Source organism: Lutra lutra, chromosome 1 (assembly GCF_902655055.1).
Source record: "Lutra lutra chromosome 1, mLutLut1.2, whole genome shotgun sequence".
NCBI classification, from domain to species: domain Eukaryota; kingdom Metazoa; phylum Chordata; class Mammalia; order Carnivora; family Mustelidae; genus Lutra; species Lutra lutra.
In genome coordinates this window covers 126757343-126779093 of record NC_062278.1, presented here as the reverse complement: position 1 = coordinate 126779093, position 21751 = coordinate 126757343, and the positions used below count along the sequence as shown (strand labels likewise).

The following is a 21751-nucleotide window of genomic DNA, read 5'->3' as shown; positions in this document are numbered from 1 at the left end:
AATGGCACTCATTACCTTTTATCTTTATAATTCTGCCTCCTCTCTGTCTCCCTCAAAACACAATTCAGATTTCTACCTGAATCTGTCTCCCAGATTGCAATTCTAATTGCCCAGATTAGTATCTGTGTGTTTAAATTTTCAGTCAATTCCTTCTTGGTTGACAACATGTATACATTTAATCTCATTTTTTTTCTAAGTTTACAAAAGATGAGGATTAGTGAAAGCTAGGGACTCATGGGATATTGACCTTTGGTTTGCCTGGTCTCACAATAAATATCAGCCAAAGCCCAATATTCCTGAAAACTTTGTATTCTGCAAAACCACACAGGTAAAAATAACAGAGCTCAGGAGAAAAGCAGTGTTAGAAACCAGTCTACATAAAATTGGTGCAGCTTGTAACCAGAGAACCACCACCAGGCAGTCCCTCAGGAGGTAAGTTAGACAGCCCTAGTATGTCTATAGGTTGCCTCAGGGGATATTAAAAATGCACAGACCACAGAGCAGAAATATTGGCTTGAGAATGCCAAGACTACAAAGATGGAAATGGATCCAACTCCAGGCTGAAGAAGCTGAGGTTAAAACAGGTAAGGGAAGAAGGGCAACTTGCCTCCAGCCTGGAGTCTAATGGTGAGGGTCGAGGAGGGACCCCTGGGTGCAGCCTCTCATTTTAAACTTCCTTAAAATAGAACTGAAAGGGCAGTTGCCTATGTACTAACAAAGGTTTTCCCCTTGCTGAAAGCTGTGATACTACTGCTATTCTAATTCCTTGTACCTAGGAAAAATCATGTGAACAATGTAATGTCTATTTTACATTACTAATCATTCCCTAATTTCTCAATTGCATATGATTTCATTGATGTTTTGGAAATGTGTTTTAGCAGTATAGGCTGTACTCAGAAATATGTTAGGGTTGTTCTGTTGTCTCCAGAGCAGTGAGCAGGGCCTAAAGGCCATAAAAATCCCCCAAGAGTAGGGATGCCTGGGTGGCTCAGTGGGTTAAAGCCTCCCTTTGGCTCAGGTCATGATCCCAGGCTTCTGGGATCAAGCCCCGCATTGGGCTCTCTGCCCAGTGGGGAGCCTGCTTCCTTCTCGCTCTGCCTGCCTCTCTGCCTGCTTGTGATCTCTCTCTGTCAAATAAATAAATAAAATCTTTAAAAAAAAATCCCCTAAGAGTAGCTAAAGGATTCTTTACATACTTAATCGATATTTATTCCATGTAGCCAGGAGCAATAGCTGTGTTTCTCTGTGAAGTGTGGGAGACCCAGCAAATTGTAATTTCAGCTTAAAATACGCCGTGCAGTCTCCTGTTTTCTTTCTTTTTTTTTTTTTAAGATTTTATTTGTTTATTTGACAGACAGAGATCACTAGTAGGCAGAGAGAGAGAAGACGAAGCAGGCTCCCTGCGGAGCAGAGAGCCTGATGTGGGGCTTGATCCCAAGACCAAAGGCAGAGGCTTTAACCCACTGAGCCACCCAGGCACCCCAGTCTCCTGTTTTCTATAGTCAACTCTATAAGATATTTCTATGTGCAGATATTTTATAGCTTTTAACTGTATCTGATGAAGCCTTTCCATGATTCATGATGACTCCATTCTGGAGATGAGGAACAAGTTGAAAGATGGAATGCCAATTTTGTTTTTAAAAATCCTGCTAGGGTCGGGGCGCCTGGGTGGCTCAGTGGGTTTGGCCTCTGCCTTCAGCTCAGGTCATGATCCCAGGGTCCTGGGATCGAGCCCCGCATGGGGTTCTCTGCTTGGCAGGGAGTCTGCTTCCCCCTACCTCTTCTGCCTGCCTCTCTGCCTACTTGTGATCTCTGGCAAATAAATAAATAAAATCTTTTTTTAAAAGTCCTGTTTATTGGGGCGCCTGGGTGGCTCAGTTGGCTAAGTGTCTGCCTTCAGCTCAGGTCATAATCCCAGGGTCCTGGGGTCAGGTCCCACATTGCCTGCATAAGGCTCCCTGCTCAGTGGGAAGCCTGCTTCTCTCTCCCCCTCTGCTGCCCACCCCCATGCTTGTGCTCTCTTGCTCTCTCTGCCAAATAAATAAAAAAATCTTTTAAAAACACCACTTATTTTGCCACAAAGATACAAAACACATATATATCCACCAATGTGAGCCTCTCAAAGTTGTACATTCCTTGAATCTTTTTCTCCACATTCCTAGGACTTTTTATATGATTAGGATGAAAAGAAGGGTGGTTCCTTTCAACCTATCAACTCCAATGCTACAACTCTGAAGGCAACTGCTTCTTTAGGAAAGCAGTCTAGCTCCAGGCCAAAATCCCACACATTACCTTTCAGGCCCAAACCAGATGATTAGAAAGGCTTTGCCTAGAAAGCCTCATGGGGGAAAGTTGCTTTCCTACATCAGACTTGGAATACAGTCTATGCACTGCACTCTCTGGAGGGAGTTGCTGTCGAGAACTCAGCCCCCTCTTATCCTTCCCTTTCCTTGCAACACCCAGGCCAGCATTACTAGTCCAGGTGCCTCCATCCTGAGGCCTCTTTATTGGGGTGACCCTGACTGAGGTACTTGCCACTTCTCCTTATGGGGTGGGGGCAGTCTTAACTAACCTACTTTTCTCCACTCTGACTCAGTATTTTCCACTCCCAGGCCCACACTAGGCCCATGAAACAGCAGGAGTCTTTTGTGCAGGGCTCCTAGGCAGTGAGATGTTTCCTCCTACCAGTGCTGCATGTCATTCACTGACCCTTCCCTGGTGCCATTCCACAGAGAAAAATCGAATACTGCTTATACTGTTGTAGTAAGTGAATAAAGCCTTGATTGTTCATTTCAGTTTGGGTTCACTGTCCTAACCACCTCACCATACATCAACTCAACACCAGAGTGACAGGATTATGATTCTGTTTTTGCCTACCAAATATAAATATCACTGAAATTAAATGAGATTAGTGTAGTACCTTTATCTTTAACTGGCAGACCTATTTGATCACCTCCTAATAACCGAATTTTATAATCAACCTGTTTGTATATTAATTCAAACATGAAAGTCCATCTTTTCCATGTCAAATAGACTCATTTGATAGTGAAGGTGGTTGGTGGAAAGGCAACAAACCTAAGGAAAAAAATTGAATTCTCTCGGGTTCTAAATGGGGGAGAGAGAGAGCCTTTTCCCTCCTCTTCTTGTAGCATTTTCTTTGGAAAACTTGCAGTTGTAAATCCTTTCTCTATGTCTTTGAGAAGTATGTAAATCATTCTAAGATTTAAATAAGCCTCTTGGGCGCCTGGGTGGCTCAGTGGGTTGAGCCGCTGCCTTCGGCTCGGGTCATGATCTCAGGGTCCTGGGATAGAGTCCCGCATCAGGCTCTCTGCTCAGCAGGGAGCCTGCTTCCCTCTCTCTCTCTCTCTGCCTGCCTCTCTGTCTACTTGTGATCTCTCTCTGTCAAATAAAGAAATAAAATCTTTAAAATAAGTAAATAAATAAATAAATAAGCCTCTTGCCAAGTTTACATCCCAGGAATGTCCTTCTTTGTAGGAGCCTTTGAACCACATTTTTTTGAAATGTAGATATCTCCCTGTCTCTGCGGCAGTTTAGTCTAGGCTCCTGGCTCTAGGTTGTACCTTGCTGCTTATCATAAAAAACATGGGAAGCTTTATTTTTCCTTAGGATAGGATAAAGACAAAATTCACGTAAAATATATGTAATCGATTGTACATGCCTGGCTATATAAAAGAATGAGATTTCTTTCTGGCTTTGTAATCTCTTCAGCAGACTGCCTATAATGTACATCACAGTCTGGCTGGATGTTAATCAGTAATAAAACTTTTTCTCTATATATATGGAGAGGATTCACTGGACTGATAGGATATTTTATTTTTAGTTATTTGCCCAACATTTAGTTCTTGAATTCTCTAACATTTACATTCTTTAAAGAGAACACAGTAGTTCTTTAAAAAATATTTTGTCTCTGCCATTGCAGAAAATAAAAATTTGAGAAATTTTACCTTAAAAAAATGTTTTTCATCAGGTGTTTTGTTGGTTCTAATTAGTATGATGACTAAGAGTTTGAGCTTTGGAGTCAGAATGACTGGGTACAGATCTAATTTCTTTCCAAGTTCTTCCACATACCATCTGTATGATGTAGGCAATTTATCTAACATTCCTAATTCCCTGTTTCACATCTATATTCTACAAAACTTCCAAACCTAAAAAAAAAAAAATTGTTAATTTTTTAAATTCCAAATTTAAATTTCTAAAGCACAATTAATTTCTTCAAAATTTAATAGAAAAATACAGCAGGGATTAATTCTAAATCATAATTTTAAAGGCTAATCGTGAAAAGTCAATCTAAAGACAACCCAAAATGAACAACAAAGACATATACAGTCCATTCTTGTTATTTGTGGTAGTTATGTTCTATAAAGTCACCATAAACACTGAATTAGCAAAGACTGAGCCATTGCTCCCAGGGTTAATACTGAGTTGGTTTCCTACATGCAGCTGGTGACACTTCCCTCAACTGATCAATATATAAACTTGTTTTATGTGTGTCCATGTTTAAAAACACCTTATTTGATATTGTTATTCATTAACATTGAACTCAAAACTAACAGCACTATAATTCATGCCTAAATGACGTTTATCTAGCACATGTATTTTCTCTATAAGCCACATCACAACCTTCTTCCCACCCAGGAAAGAACACTAGACAGCACATCAACACTATGCTTAGTGGCCATCATGAAGAAATCACCAAAAAAAGTGCAAAAATGCAAAGAAACAAGCAAAAAAGTGGCACTATGACAACAACAAGGATGCTTGTTCAGAGTTGAAAGAACTGAAACAAGAGGACAGAGCATCACCTTGTTCAACAGCAGGAAATGTATATTTGGGCATGTCCTCTCATGATCATAAAAGTGCTACAACAACTGATTTGAGGGTTAAAAATAAATTTTAGCAGGTAGGCAAGTTCACAAATATGAAATCTATGACTAAAGAAGACTGACTACCTATCTCTATGTATACATAGGTGCACATACGTGTGTGTCTTCACTAATATATTTGCCTTGAAGTGAGTAAAATTCCTCTGAAGAGGAAAAGGACATGCCACTCCACAATATGCCGTTTGACATATGAAATGTTTTAAGCCAAAGGACTTTGAGACATGGCAGGTGCAGGAGAGACTCTCTCACCTCCTCCTCTCCTGAAGCTTTGATCTTAAGACCCTCATGTAATAGGGGCCCTCCAATACAGCCAAAGTAGCATTTTTATCTCTGTAGACAGAGGAACTCCAAGAAAGAATCTGAGTTCCCCCCAGTATATTAGCTCATGCCCTTTTGTCCTATCATGTTTATCTACAACTTCCCACTCTTCAACAAAAGTAGTGTAAGGTTCAGGCTTAACTAGGCTTAACTGTTTCTTTAGGCCTTCATTTCCTTATGAATACCTTCATATAGTCACATATAACATCTATCTACACCTCCTCTTTTTACCTCCCTACATCCTCCTTTTCCCAATTGCTTCTCAACCAATTTTCCTATCTCATTTAGACATGAAGAACTATCTAGTTATTCAGGCTTAAAACTTAGAGGAATCCTGATTTTTCCCCCCCTGAGCTGCTATATCAAATCCATCACCAAGTCCTATCAGCTCTACCTCCAATATTCCAAAGACTTCTCACCTCTGCCACTATTGCCCCTTGTGACCATGTCACCTCTTGTCCAAACTCACACAATTAACAACTCTCATACTATTTCACACTTAGTACTTACACTACATTGGAATGGTCTTATTTATTTTTTTCATTGTCCTTCTCCCCTCATGTAATCTCCATGAAGGCAGGGACCATTTCTATTTGGCTTATCGCGCAATTTCAGTACCCAAAATGCCAAGCAAATAGTAGGAAGTACTAAAGGTACCCAAAATATTAAGGAATAAGTAGGAAGGGAAAAATATTAAGTGAACTAATGAATGCAACCTTTCCGAACCTTCCATTTCTCTTTTCTTTTTTAGTTCTCTTTCTATACTATCTTAATTTAACTCAGGATGTTAATCCTTGGATGTCCAGAATATTTGCCTTTCACTGTGGCATGTATTGCCATGGGAAGGAAGAAACATAGTTGTCAATGAAAATCGAAACAACTTATGCTAATATAACTGACTTAATACACCTAATGCATATATTAACTAATATAGTTTTCAAAATATTTCCTCCCAGTGCTCCCTACACTACCTCTTCTGGTCCCACTCCCTTAAATGAAAGAGTACACCTGGATAATCTTCAGAAAATACTACCACTATTTAGGACCAACTTTTTCAAACTCCTCTGAGACTGTGCCTTTCAAAATCAAGAAAAGTACAAGTAAGTACTTTTATGTGAATGTGAATGGCTGTGAATGGCTCACTGCATTCATTCTAGTACTTTTAAAGTGTGATGAGGCTGTGTATTATTCAGGTCACAACTAGCACAAAGAAAAATTGGGGGCTTGGCATGTCTAATTTCAATGATTCACTTGCAATTCCACTGTGGTTTCCAAAGACAACTTTCTAGTTAAAATCTTTGCCCTTATTACATCAGATAAATGCCTTTTTTTGTTCTTAAGATAAATATATAGCCGAATCCAACACAGTAGAAACTGTTTTTAAACTCTAGAATCAGAAATACCTTTTATGTCATTTCCCCCCATTAGTCTGGTAATTTCAAACAAAGGCCACTATGAGGAAAGCATGAAGTAAACTTACAGGTAATAAAAATACTAAGATACTAAACCATAATGAATCTGTAACTTTGGTAAAATATAATTACTTGATGTTTTTCTTAAGGGCTTTCTCCAGTTTCTTCACCTGTTGTTTATAAAGTCTTAATTCATGCTGTGTGGGCCTGTAGAAAATAAATCACATTGAACACATTCAGTTTATTGAATAAAACTACAAATATATTTAATAAATAAGGTATACCATGTTATTTGTCACAAATATGCTCATTAAAAATCTTAAAATATTCCATGACTGCCAGTAAGGTGTTTATTGGCCACTGAATTTCTCCTTCCATGTATTTCCTGTTCAAAACTTTTTACCCATTTTGTTTGTTGTTAATTTGTTACTTGTTTTTATAGTGAAATATTTCAAATGTACAGACAAGAAAGAGAGAATAGTAAAATAAATAAGGGTGTACCCACTACTCAGCTTCACCAAAGTTAAATGTTGACAGATCTGTTTCAAATTTTAACTGAAACATTATACATATAGTTAAAACTCCACGTGTGTCCCCATTCAGGTAATCACTATCCCAAATTCACTGTTCATTATTCCCATGCATGGTTTAAAATTTTTGCTATGTATTTATATAGACATAAACTTACACATTATGTAGGAGGTTTTTTTTTTCTTTTTTTTTTTTATTTACTTGTCAGAGAGAGAGGGAGAGAGAGCGAGTACAGGCAGACAGAATGGCAGGCAGAGGCAGAGGGAGAAGCAGGCTCCCTGCTGAGCAAGGAGCCCGATGCGGGACTCGATCCCAGGACGCTGGGATCATGACCTGAGCCAAAGGCAGCTGCCCAACCAACTGAGCCATCCAGGCGTCCCTGTAGTAGGTTTTTTAAAAATTTATATAAATGGCTTCTACTTTAGGTATCAGTTTCCTCCCCATTTAAATATAATCCTTATGAGAACAAGTTATTTATTTTGGTCATTATATTTTAACTGAGCATAAGACAGTGTCTAACTTGTAAGAGGTATTCAACAAACACTTGTCAAATGAAGAAAATCTTAACAATGTTCATCCCTTGTTATTCCCTGCCAACATGCAGAACATCATCCTTTTGTGGTGGCATGCTATATATAAATATACCTTTTTGTAGGACATTTAAACTTTTTAGTTTTCTTTTCCTCTCATGACATAGAGGTAAGATATTAAGACATTCTAAAGAAATTTGGGAATAGGAAACCTGCGGATATAAATCTGAATCTATTCTGTGTTCCTACCCAGTTTTATCTTTTCCATGTGGGGTCCTATACTCTCAGTTCCCTTGCCTACCTACATGTGTTCTTGTTCCTTCCATCATATGAGATACAACTAACTAAATGAATGTAAAAAAGTGTGACATTTCTAAGATTAGTTTCATGGTAAAGGAGCTGGAAAGATTCATTTAACACCCCAAATTCCAGAATGTGTTTACTTTCCAAAAGTTAAATAAAAATTACTTAAGTTTCTCTGACCTGGTTTCTAAATCTTTTTGGAGATTCAGCTTTTCACTTAAAAGTGCATCAATCTTGGATTTCGATTCCTTGAGTTGATTCTGTAATGACTTCAACACATTTCATAGAAAAATAGTTAACTTTCCTAGATTATTATTTTACTTTATATAAAAAAGTAATTATTAGTCAAGTAGTCCCCATACCATTAGAAGGCCTTTATAAGTTGGTGAGGCATCCAAACTTCTGTAGTCTTTTTCTTCTTCTGACAGACTTTCATTTTCTTTATATTGCCTGTGAAAAGATATACAATGTGTACTTATGAAAGATCTATCTTCAAAGGAAAAAATACAGCTAACAAAAATCAACCCAATAAGTGTTTGATAACCTAAACATGAATTAAAATTTAAGCCAAATTTCTTACTTGTTCTCAGAGAGAATGGTATTAGAACATACTACTACCCAGTATTACAGTACATTTCACAGTACAGTACAGTTCACTATCACCTTTAATTAAAACATAAGATCCATGTGGACCAAAACTTTATTTTGTTTACCATTGCATCTCACTGCCTAGAAGAGTATAGGGTATAAAGGGGGTGAAAAAAACACTTCTTGAATGAATAAAGAAACAAAGCATACTGTTTTTATTTTCTAGTACTTTTAGCTCACCAAATAACCTATACAAAAAATATATAGAGAGTGTATGAGGCAACAGATTTAATAGTCCCAATTCAAGACTTGACACAATTAACCCGATGCTATTTGAATATGTCAATCTCTCTGAATTTGTCTTCTGTCAGAGAAGTATCTATCACATCTACCTCAAAGGACTGGTGTTAAAAGTAAATAAAAAATATTAAAGCACTCATGTCTAGGAAGTCAGAAGTGAACTTCAAAAATCACCTGTTTCCATTATCCAAGACCATTTTTAAAATTTCTACCTAAAGAGAAAGATGGAATTAAACAAGGGAGCTTCACCTAACTACTAATTCACTACAGAACCATTTTCCCTGTGTTAATTTTTCAAGTGTCTCTGACATCTCAGAAGAAAATGTGAGCCTAATAGGTTTCATTCCTATGTTACTTTCCTTGGCTCTTCAATCATATCCACCAAGTCAGGGAAATACTAACAGAAATAACTAGCAATATATTTCATGTAATCTATATTAATGTAGTAACACTGGGTAAAAAAAAAAAAAAAAGTAAAGTTACATAGCTGAAACCCATCATATGAAAAGGTACTTCCCCTCTTTTTCAGAGATTATAGCACATTTGCTGTTTTCTAAGACTTCCAATTGGTTAACCCATGTATTCACATTTCTAGTGCCTTGACTGCTGCTTCCTTTCCTTTCCGAGTTTGCTCATGTGTAGAGACAGAAAACAATACCAGTTTGTAGTATGCAGAAACTCCCTTCACAAGTCCCTTTGGAAGTTTCCCCAAACCTGTGCCCTAAATTAGAGCCCCCAAATAGTGTACCATAGGTGTGCTGTGCAAAATAGCTATGGCAAGATATTTATCCTCCTCAGGCCTCAGGACAACTGGGCAGGGCTTAGGGTGGTCAGAGTTCCTGAACCAGGTGCTTCCAATTGCAGCTCTGTATATATACCACAATGTGGTATACAAACAGCAATATTTGTGTTTCATGGTGAGAAAAACTTCAGACAACACTGTGCTTGATAAATAAATGTTAAGCAGGGGCTTTTGCCTCTGCAAGAGGCCCTGTCCCATCTGTCTTCTTCCCTTGGTCTTGCTCCCCTCGCTCTACAGATACATACCTCCTTCTCCTGTGTTTCCTGTGAATCCTAAGTAGGCAAATCCCTCATTTTCTCTGTTTCAGCTCTTTTATCTGTCAACTCTTTCATCTCCTTTTCTTCAGTAATGTAATACTTAACAATCATTTCTTTTTACACTACTCTCACTCCTTCAGGTGATAATAATACCCTATTTATAGATCTCAAAATCCACCTTGAAGTTGCTACAATTTATCAAGTTCATACTCTTAGAAAGGAGACTATTGGAGTCTATAAAGTCAATGAACCCTGAAAAACCCTCTCCTTTGGAGAATTTTCATCGCAGCAAAGTATAAATGACTTCTAATTTTTTCCATCTGTAGGATTATTTATACTGTAGCTCCAATTTTCTTCCTATCTCCTTCTCCCTTAATGAGAGACATTCAAGCCAAATATCTGGCCTGAGCAAGGTTTTTATAAGCCAAACTATCTCACTTCAGCTCAGTGATGACAGGATTGCTAAGTGAAAAGGGAATTCCTTTCCACCAAGCTTCTCATTACTCAACCCCGGATTTTTTTTTTTTTTTAAGATTTTATTTATTTATTTGACAGAGATCACAAGCAGGCAGAGAGGCAGGCAGAAAGAGGAAGGGAAGCAGGCTCCCTGCTGAGCAAAGAGCCTGATATGGGGCTTGATCCCAGGACCCTGGGTTCATGACCTGAGCTGAAGGCAGAGGCTTTAACCCACTGAGCCACCCAGGCACCCCTCAACCCTGGATTTTTACTACAAATTCTTTTTTTTTTTAAATTTTATTTATTTATTTGACAGACAGAGATCACAAGCAGGCAGAGAGGCAGACAGAGAGAGAGGAGGAAGCAGGCTCCCTGCTGAGCAGAGAGCCCGACGTGGGACTCGATCCCAGGACCCTGAGATCATGACCCGAGCCGAAAGCAGCGGCCTAACCCACTGAGCCACCCAGGCGCCCCTACTACAAATTCTTGATAACCAAATTCAACACTCCCCAAAATGGACTCAATCCTATCATTTCTAGTCAGAGAACCCCAGTTTGCACCTCAGAAGCAACTTCTCATACTATATCCCACATGACAGATTTCAAATGATGGCTATGCTAAATCTTCTCTTACTAAAAATCCCAAACTCTCATCATGTATTAAGTCAGCAATCAGCAAGCTGCTGCCTGTGGGCTACATGCAGGCTGTGGATTTTTGTAATTAGATTTTTACAGAATACAGCCCTGCCAATTCATTTACATATCATCTGTGGCTGGCTTTGTGCTACAAGAGGAGGGCTGAAGAGTTGTGAGACTATACAGCCTAAAATGTCTATAATATTCACCATCTGGCCCATTACAGAATAGTTTGCAAACACCTAAATCTAGATTAGAATCTACTACAGACATGGCCCAAAGGTTGCAACTGATATTCAGTTTGGACCATATAATATTTTTGCTTTTTCTTTAAATTTTAAAGACTACAGTTGACAATACAGTTTTATATTAGTTTCAGGTGTATAACACAGTGATTCAGCTTCTCTGTAAATTTATGCTCACAAGTGTAGCTACCGTCTATCATCATACACTATTAAAATGTCATTGACTATATTCCCTATGCCTTCCCTATTATTCACATGACTTACTCATTCCATAACTGGAAGTCTCATCTCCCTCTCTCCTTATCCATTATGGCCATCTCCCACTCCCCTTCTCTCTGACAACCAAGTTTGTTCCCTGTGGACCATACAATATTTTTAAAACCACTAAGTTAATTGTGAATATTAAAAATCTTATTTATAAATCTCGAAAAACAAGCAAATCTAGCCACACTGAACTCACATTCTTACAAGGTATCGACTGGCTAGAATGTGTAATAATGGACCACTTCAGACAGATGGTATACAGCTGTCCAATTTGCCACAGTCCTCACCTAGCCTGCTTCACTCACTTTCATTATTTTCTTGATTGTGTAAGCTTAAGTTTGCAACCTCTCAAGCCATTAAATTCTTCATTTTCCTTCTCTTTACTCTTACACGCTAGGACTATCCGTTTTAGTGTCAAGTTGGCTAGGCTATGGTGCCTAGCTGTTCAAACACCAGTCTAATTATTGCTATGAGGTATTTTTTAGACATGATTAACATTTAAATCAATAGACTTTAAGTAAAGGAGAACCTTTCCTAATGTGAGTAGGCCTCATGCAATTAAAGGCCTTAAGAACAAACACTGAGACCCACAAAAAGGAACTCTTCCCTGGTTCTCTAGCCTGCAGGCCTATCCCACAATCACATAATCTATAACATACCAACAAATCCCCTGAACTCCAGCCAAACTGGTTTAATAACAGTGCCATAAAAAAATTCTATACTTTTATATCTATGCACTTTTGCTCATAGCATCCAATGACTAAAATGACTACCTTTTTTGCCTTCCTACTTTCCCAAATTTTACTTACCTTTCAAGCTCAAGCAAACCCTCATCTGCTCTGTAAAGGCTTCTCTGTTCATCCATCCAAACTGTTTGTTCTTGTTCTAAACTCCTACCTATACTGTCTGCACAATTTTTAATAATTACACTATAATGACATTATGTGTATTAGTGTTTTTAATATATTATTTTTCTTAATTATTAATGTGTTTACATTTTACCTCCCTTACTAGATTGTAAAATCTTAGAAGGGAAGAACCATATCCAAAACTTTGTCTTATCTCTATAGAATCTAACACCATGCCTATCATCTAAAAGACATAGTTTCATTTGGAAATCAGGAGGTCTCTGAAGTTACTTGATAGAATGCTACTTTCTGAACAGAATGAAACAAGGAATTGCTCTATCAATAGTTGTTCTCTTCTTGTCTTCCCTTTTTCACTTCTTTCTCCCCAACATTCTGATTTTTTTGTTGGTTGGTTGGTTTTTTTGTTTTGTTTTGTTTTGTTTTTAGGGTCCCCAGGGTGCTACAAGGGATCAGCAATGAGCACAGCTCTGCCACTGGTCCTGCTGTGTTTCTGGAAAGTCATTATTCTAGGGGAGAGAATACAAGAATGTACACCTGACAAAAGTGGGCAATTTATCTGCATTGTTTATTATGGTATCCTAAGTACCTAAAACAACATGGCATGAGGTAGGTGCTCAAAAATATTTGTTAAAAGAATTATCCCATCCTCAACGAAACTAGGAGCTGGTTCTTTGAAAGAATTAATAAGATTGATAAACCCCTGGCCAGACTTATCAAAAAGAAAAGAGAAAGGACCCAAATAAATAAAATCATGAATGAAAGAAGAGAGATCACAACGAACACCAAAGAAGTACAGACAATTATAAGAACATACTATGAGCAACTCTACGCCAACAAATTTGACAATCTGGAAGAAATGGATGCATTCCTAGAGACATATAAACTACCACAACTGAACCAGGAAGAAATGGAAAGCCTGAACAGACCCATAACCAGTAAGGAGATTGAAACAGTCATCAAAAATCTCCAAACAAACAAAAGCCCAGGGCCAGATGGCTTCCCGGGGGAATTCTACCAAACATTTAAAGAAGAACTAATTCCTATTCTCCTGAAACTGTTCCAAAAAATAGAAATAGAAGGAAAACTTCCAAACTCATTTTATGAGGCCAGCATCACCTTGATCCCAAAACCAGACAAGGATCCCATCAAAAAAGAGAACTACAGACCAATATCCTTGATGAACACAGATGCAAAAATTCTCGCCAAAATACTAGCCAATAGGATTCAACAGTACATTAAAAGGATTATTCACCATGACCAAGTGGGATTTATTCCAGGGCTGCAAGGTTGGTTCAACATCCGCAAATCAATCAATGTGATACAACACATTAATAAAAGAAAGAACAAGAATCATATGATACTCTCCATAGATGCTGAAAAAGCATTTGACAAAGTACAGCATGCCTTCCTGATCAAAACTCTTCAAAGTGGGGGCGCCTGGGTGGCTCAGTGGGTTAAGCCGCTGCCTTCGGCTCAGGTCATGATCTCAGGGTCCTGGGATCGAGTCCCACATCGGGCTCTCTGCTCAGCAGGAAGCCTGCTTCCCTCTCTCTCTCTCTCTGCCTGCCTCTCCATCTACTTGTGATCTCTCTCTGTCAAATAAATAAATAAAATCTTTAAAAAAAAAAAAACTCTTCAAAGTGTAGGGATAGACGGCACATACCTCAATATTATCAAAGCCATCTATGAAAAACCCACCGCAAATATCATTCTCAATGCAGAAAAACTGAAAGCTTTTCCGCTAAGGTCAGGAACACGGCAGGGATGTCCGTTATCACCACTGCTATTCAACATAGTACTAGAAGTCCTAGCCTCAGCAATCAGACAACAAAAGGAAATTAAAGGCATCCAAATCAGCAAAGAAGAAGTCAAACTATCACTCTTTGCAGATGATATGATACTATATGTGGAAAACCCAAAAGACTCCACTCCAAAACTGCTAGAACTTGTACAGGAATTCAGTAAAGTGTCAGGATATAAAATCAATGCACAGAAATCAGTTGCATTTCTCTACACCAACAAGACAGAAGAAAGAGAAATTAAGGACTCCATCCCATTTACAATTGCACCCAAAACTGTAAGATACCTAGGAATAAACCTAACCAAAGAGACTAAGAATCTATACTCAGAAAACCATAAAGTACTCATGAAAGAAATTGAGGAAGACACAAAGAAATGGAAAAATGTTCCATGCTCCTGGATTGGAAGAATAAATATTGTGAAAATGTCTATGCTACCTAAAACAATCTACACATTTAATGCAATTCCTATCAACGAACCATCCATGTTTTTCAAAGAAATGGAACAAATAATCCTAAAATTTATATGGAACCAGAAAAGACCTCGAATAGCCAAAGGAATATTGAAAAAGAAAGCCAAAGTTGGTGGCATCACAATTCCGGACTTCAAGCTCTATTACAAAGCTGTCATCATCAAGACAGCATGGTACTGGCACAAAAACAGACACATAGATCAATGGAACAGAATAGAGAGCCCAGAAATGGACCCTCAACTCTATGGTCAACTCATCTTCGACAACGCAGGAAAGAATGTCCAATGGAAAAAAGACAGCCTCTCCAATAAATGGTGTTGGGAAAATTGGACAGCCACATGCAGAAAAATGAAATTGGATCATCTCCTTACACCACACACGAAAATAGACTCAAAATGGATGAAGGATCTCAATGTGAGAAAGGAATCCATCAAAATCCTCGAGGAGAACACAGGCAGCAACCTCTTCGACCTCAGCCGCAGCAACATCTTCCTAGGAACATCACCAAAGGCAAGGGAAGCAAGGGCAAAAATGAACTATTGGGATTTTATCAAGATCAAAAGCTTTTGCACAGCAAAGGAAACAGTGAACAAAACCAAAAGACAACTGACAGAATGGGAGAAGATATTTGCAAATGACATATCAGATAAAGGGCTAGTGTCCAAAATCTATAAAGAACTTAGCAAACTCAACACTCATAGAACAAATAATCCAATCAAGAAATGGGCAGAGGACATGAACAGACATTTCTGCAAAGAAGACATCCAGATGGCCAACAGACACATGAAAAAGTGCTCCATATCACTCGGCATCAGGGAAATACAAATCAAAACCACAATGAGATATCACCTCACACCAGTCAGAATGGCTAAAATTGACAAGTCAGGAAATGACAGATGATGGCGAGGATGCGGAGAAAGGGGAACCCTCCTACACTGTTGGTGGGAATGCAAGCTGGTGCAACCACTCTGGAAAACAGCATGGAGGTTCCTCAAAATGTTGAAAATAGAACTACCCTATGACCCAGCAACTGCACTGCTGGGTATTTACCCTAAAGATACAAACGTAGTGATCCGAAGGGGCACGTGCACCCGAATGTTTATAGCAGCAATGTCTACAATAGCCAAACTATGGAAAGAACCTAGATGTCCGTCAACAGATGAATGGATAAAGAAGATGTGGTATATATACACAATGGAATACTATGCAGCCATCAAAAGAAATGAAATCTTGCCATTTGTGACGACGTGGATGGAACTAGAGGGTATCATGCTTAGCGAAATAAGTCACTCGGAGAAAGACAACTATCATATGATCTCCCTGATATGAGGGAGAGGAGATGCAACATGGGGGGTTAAGGGGGTAGGAGAAGAGTAAATGAAACAAGATGGGATTGGGAGGGAGACAAACCATAAGTGACTCTTAATCTCACAAAACAAACTGAGGGTTGATGGGGGGCGGGGGGTTGAGGGGGGGTGAGGTTATGGATATTGGGGAGGGTATGTGCTATGGTGAGTGCTGTGAAGTGTGTAAATCTGGCGATTCACAGACCTGTACCCCTGGGGATAAAAATATATGTTTAATAAAAAAAATAAAATAAAAAAAAAAAAAAGAATTATCCCATCTATAAACAATGAAACAAAATAGCTGTTTTAATGACCTGAAAGTAGTTTCGATTATTTGGCCTTAGATATCCCTCAGTTATTTTAGATTAGTCAAAGACCATTATCTTTAATTATGTTGCACTTCAGTAGGCAGCTAGTATAATCCTATGTACTCCGTGGATATACTTAGTAACTGTCCAGTAGCTAAATGACAACAGTAGAACAAATTATAATGCTGTGACAAATATTTTAAAATAAATGCAACAATACATTTAAACATAAAAAGTAAAGCAGTCTTCAAAATCGTTATAAAAAAAGAAATTCATAGTTATGTATTAGGTAGATTTCCAAAGCATAGTTAAAGTTTCAAAGGACTATAAAAACTTTTGGTGTGATTCACCAAAATTAACTTGGTGGGTAATTAACTTTAAAAATTGTTAAGAGGATTAGTCTTACCTTTGTTTATGCAATTTCCTAATTTTACATTCATAGTAATCAATTAGGCAAAGCAACCTAGAAAACAGAAGATAAACTAAATTTTTAAAATGTGATATTGGATCATTTACTATACTGTTCTCTTTACATAATTTCAAATTACAGCAACAAAGGATAAACGTTATTTAGTAAGTTTATAAAAAATTTAAGTGATTTTTGTCAGAAGTATTATACTAAGCCATATATTTTTAAATTTTGAAGTATAGATTTTAAAATAATCACTAACATTTTATCAATATATTAAATGAATATCTCCTTTGTCCCAGCAGTTCTATCTCTAGCAACTGCTTCCACAGAAATATTTTCTCAAACTTGTAACTCAAAATGAACAAAGTTGTTCACTGCACCATTATTTACAAGAGTGAAAACCCAGAAACATTCTAAATGTTATTCAATAAGAGTAAAGTAAAATAAATAAGGACACATCCACTCTCTGGAAAACAATGAAGCATAGAAGTAATAATGTATGTAAATTTGTACGTCCTAATAAAAATTCTAAGAAAAGTAATGTTGCATAGCCAAATGTAGAGTATTACTCCATTTTTTTTTTTAAGATTTTATGTATTTATGTGACAGAGTGAGTGAGCACAAGCAGGGGGACCTGCAGAGAGAGAGAGAGAGAGAGAGAGAAGCAGGCTCCCTGGGGCTCAACGTGGGGCTCGAGCCTAAGACCCTGGGATCCCAACCCAAGCCAAAGGCATTGCTTAACCAACTGAGCCACCCTGGTGCCTCTCCATTTTTGTTTTGAAAAGAAATAATTGTATGTGAAGTTTTATTTGTATTGAATAAAAACTCTGTGAGTTCCTAACTGGGGAACAGTAACATAACCTAAGGGAAAATCTTAGTTGTCACATTGACTGGTTGGGGAGGGCGCAGGATACTAAAAATTTGTCAACAAACTGACACAATGAACCATCCCACCCAAAATGCCAATGGCACTCCTGTTGTTCAACATTAGGAAAGATACAAACCAAACTATTAAAAGTGATTATCTCTGGAGTATGGAAATTAGGAAGGGTAAGCAGATATATTTTACTTAACACATTTTTGTATTGTTTGAACTTTTATAAACAGGAACTGCTTTTGTAATTTTAAAAAATCCTCAAAGGAAAAAATAACACTATGTTTTCATATGTTCTTCTTCTTTTTTTTTAAGATTTTATTTATTTATTTGACATAGAGAGATCACAAGTAGGCAGAGAGGCAGGCAGAGAGAGCAGGAAGCAGGCTTCCCGCTGAGCAGAGAGCCTGATGCGGAGCTTGATGGGGAGCTCGATCACAGGAACTTGAGATCATGACCTGAGCCAAAGGCAGAGGCTTTAACCCACTGAGCCACCCAGGCGCCCCACATGTTATTCTTCTTAAAGCAAGAATTTATACTATTTCCCCATCTCGAGAAACTTAATTCTTTTTTTCAGAACTAATTCAACCAATTGTGCTTTAAATATATCAACTTTCTGGATTATTCTTTCTTCATCTCAACACATACAAGCTCTCATATTATCCTGTAAAAATGCTTTAATTTCCTTTATATTAAATTAAAATCCTTTAATTTCCTTTATATCCTTCACAAACCCTCCCCCCTTCCTCCCCACCACCTTACACTACCATTTCATCTCTATCTTTTCCTTCACAGCAAACTTCATTCATTCTGTTACTGGATACCTTCAATAAACTTTTAGAGATGACATAATTATGTGTCACACTGGGAATTCTGAGCAAGACAGTGAGAAGGCAAACACTGATGAGGAAGCATGTAACATTTCTTATCACCTCCTTCTTGAAATACTTTTGTTCCTTAGTTATCCTGACATCCAAACGTTAACTTCTCTTCTTCCTACTTTCTTCCTTTATCTGAAATTTGGAAGTTCTCTGGAGTTTGGCCCTTCTAACTGCTGGCCTGATATCTCTACATGGCTGACAAAGGTGCCTAAGCACATGTCTGTAAATGAATTAATCATCTTCCAGCCCTGTTCCCCAAACCTAGCTTGAAATCTGGCTATCTTTGACTTCTGTCCTTCTTTTAGGATCTACAGCCAGTTAGTCTCGACAATTCCTGTCTATCTTTCCAATAGCTCTCCTTTCTTTTGGCCCTACCTAATGCAGGCCTTTGCAATCTCCAATCTTGGCTATTACAAGTGATTATTAACTTGTCTTTCTGTCTCTGGGTTTTTTTTTCTTCAATCAGAAATTGCCTGGGTGGCTCAGTGGGTTAGGCCTCTGCCTTCAGTTAGGGTTATGATCTCGGGGTCCTGGGATTGAGTCCCAAGTTGGGCTCTCTGCTCAGCGGGGAGCCTGCTTCCCACCTCCACCCCCCCCACCCACCTCTCTGCCTACTTATGATCTTTCTCTGTGTGTCAAATAAATAAAATCTTAAAAAAAAAAAAAAAAGAAAGAAATTCAGTGGGGGGGAGGGGTTCCTGGTATATAGTAAGCAGAACCCAAACTCTTCAGCCTGTAGGTTAACCCTTCAAAGTTCCAACACACCTTTCTTTCCATATCGTCTCCTAAAACACTTACCATCATCATCATGTGCACCCTATGTTCCAAAACTCTTTCACTACTTGGACTATTCTCAAATATATTCAGTTTTCCTGCCACTATACTTCTCTAACTAAAATACCTTTCCCTCACCTCTGCCTATTAAAATTCTATAGTTCCTAATAATCTAGTTTATAAGTTATCTCCTTCATGAAGACTTTTTGGTCATCCCCACATCCCTCAAAGGAAATGAATCTCCCCTTCTGTCATGCCCTCTTAGTATCCTATTTGCCCCATTATTATAGCACATACCACTATCTGCCTTGTATTTGACTTGCCTCAGTGTGTGTCTATCTACCCAGTTAGACTATCAGATCCATATATGGCAGGAAACATGGTTTTATTCATCTGTGTATGTTTTATATTGTTTTTCCCAGTGTCTTTGTAACTTTTAACAATAGCTGCAGTGGTTAACTCATGTATTTCTAATAATGTTAATTCACAATTTTTAAGTTCTGTGTCTCAAACTGAAAATTAGCTTTATTAAAAATTGAATAGAGAGGGGCGCCTGGGTGGCTCAGTGGGTTAAGGCCTCTGCCTTCGGCTCAGATCATGATCCCAGGATCCTGGGATTGAGCCCCGCATTGGGCTCTCTGCTCCGTAGGGAGCCTGCTTCCCCGCCTACTCTGCCTGCCTCTCTGCCTACTTGTGATCTCCGTCTGTCAAATAAATAAATAAACTCTAAAAAAAAAAAAAAAATCAAATAGAGAATCTCTAGGTCATCAGACGAATTCACACCTAAATTAACTTGACTTCATATGGTACATGATAAGTTCTTTCAATGCTTCTCTTTTACGGACTGTCTGACTCACTCAGATTGGCTGGTTTTTATACTTGTTTTTATTCCCCTTCCTCCATCTCTCTTACTCTCCTATTTATCCCCCTGTAATTGTCTCTCCTTTTTCTTCTTTTTGTTCTTCTTTACTCTTATATTTTCCCCTCTGCTTCTCTCTTTTTGAAATTTATTCACACCTATCTCTATTTTTATGGTATTTTAATTGTAATTTTTAGATTTTTGTCCTTGTTCTTTCCTTCAAAAAGATGAAAATTGGGGCGCCTGGGTGGCTCAGTGCGTTGGGCCTCTGCCTTCAGATCAGGTCATGGTCTCAGGGCCCTGGGATCGAGCCCCGCATTGGGCTCTCTGCTCAGCAGGGAGCCTGCTTCCCTTCCTCTCTCTCTCTGCCTGCCTCTCTGTCTACTTGTGATCTCTGTCAAATAAATAAAATCTTAAAAAAAAAAAGATGAAAATTACGTGTGTGTATTCTTTCTTAAATAATTATCAAAATCTATAATCTTGTTTTTAGTTTCTATGAGACCTCATTTATTTTTATAATAAAACAGAAATACCTAGTTAGTAAAGATCCCCAGTCCTACTATGTAAATACTTAGTTAGAATGTAAATAGCTTATACTATTAAGTGAAAAAAACATGGTGCTACTTTTTATACAAAAAGGGAAAATATGAATATAATATCCATACTGCTTATATTTGATAAAATAAAACTAAACATTTTAAATTACCTGTAATGGAAGGTAAGGAATAGAGCCAAGGGGACAGAAATGAAAACACAACTTTTCTGAATATAATTAGTTTCAACTTTGGAATTGTATCAATGTCTTACATACCCAAAAGTAAATGGAAAATAAAAAAGCAATCCCTAAATATTGAAAACAAATCAAAACCAACTTAACTGAACATTTGGTGACACAAACATACAAAGGAATATTTCAAGATATTTTAGAACACTGTATCTGAATTCTAGAAAATATTATTAATGTCAAAGGTAATTGCAAAGGGATTTAAATTTCATAAAGTAGACTTATTGTTAGCAGTAATTCTGGTCAACTATTTTTATATGTTATATAATAAAGCAAATAAATAGTTACAGGATATTGTTCTTAGGAGTAAGGATTTCTAGTATAAAAGGAAAGTTACAAATGTAGTATCAGAGTTTAAACAAAAATTCTGTAATATCAACTTCAGCTGGAAAAAAATTAATGATTTGTTTTTTCCCAGAAATATACATAATTCCTTGTACCCTTCTAAAAAGTCCTAAATCAATGACAAAATAATAAACATTATATGCATGACAAGCAACCCCAACACCAAACTATGGTCTCTAAAAACCACTCCTGACTAAAAAAATATATAATTAATTAATCTTATATTTAATTTAGTTAATTTTAATTCTAAATGTTTAGCGTTAGCTTTAACAAATATCTGAATTCATCCCCCAAAAGAGCTCTGGGACAGAAAAAAAAAAGAAAAAAGAAAAAGCACAGAATGTGCCTTCTGTCTAAAAGAAATCTAATATCAATGAGGTTGGGTCAAAAGTGTATAATACTAGCATGAAGAAGAATACTAGCATAAAGAAGTTCTAGGAGTTAATAACAACACTTGAAAAAAGAGAGGATAGTCACAAACA

At 37.7% G+C, this 21751-nt stretch overlaps 1 protein-coding gene across 7 annotated transcripts in view; it reads right to left on the bottom strand.

Annotated features, from left to right (window-relative positions):
• Positions 1 to 21751, bottom strand: part of CEP70 (centrosomal protein 70) — a 108652-nt gene that overhangs the window by 48449 nt on the left and 38452 nt on the right. For all 7 annotated transcript variants that reach the window (XM_047735902.1, XM_047735895.1, XM_047735888.1 and 4 more), the window contains 4 exons: positions 16747 to 16803; positions 8361 to 8448; positions 8179 to 8267; positions 6767 to 6841 (listed from right to left, as the gene is read on the bottom strand). In XM_047735902.1, the coding sequence (XP_047591858.1) occupies positions 6767 to 6841; positions 8179 to 8267; positions 8361 to 8448; positions 16747 to 16803 (309 nt within the window). The remainder of the gene's footprint in view (positions 1 to 6766; positions 6842 to 8178; positions 8268 to 8360; positions 8449 to 16746; positions 16804 to 21751) is intronic.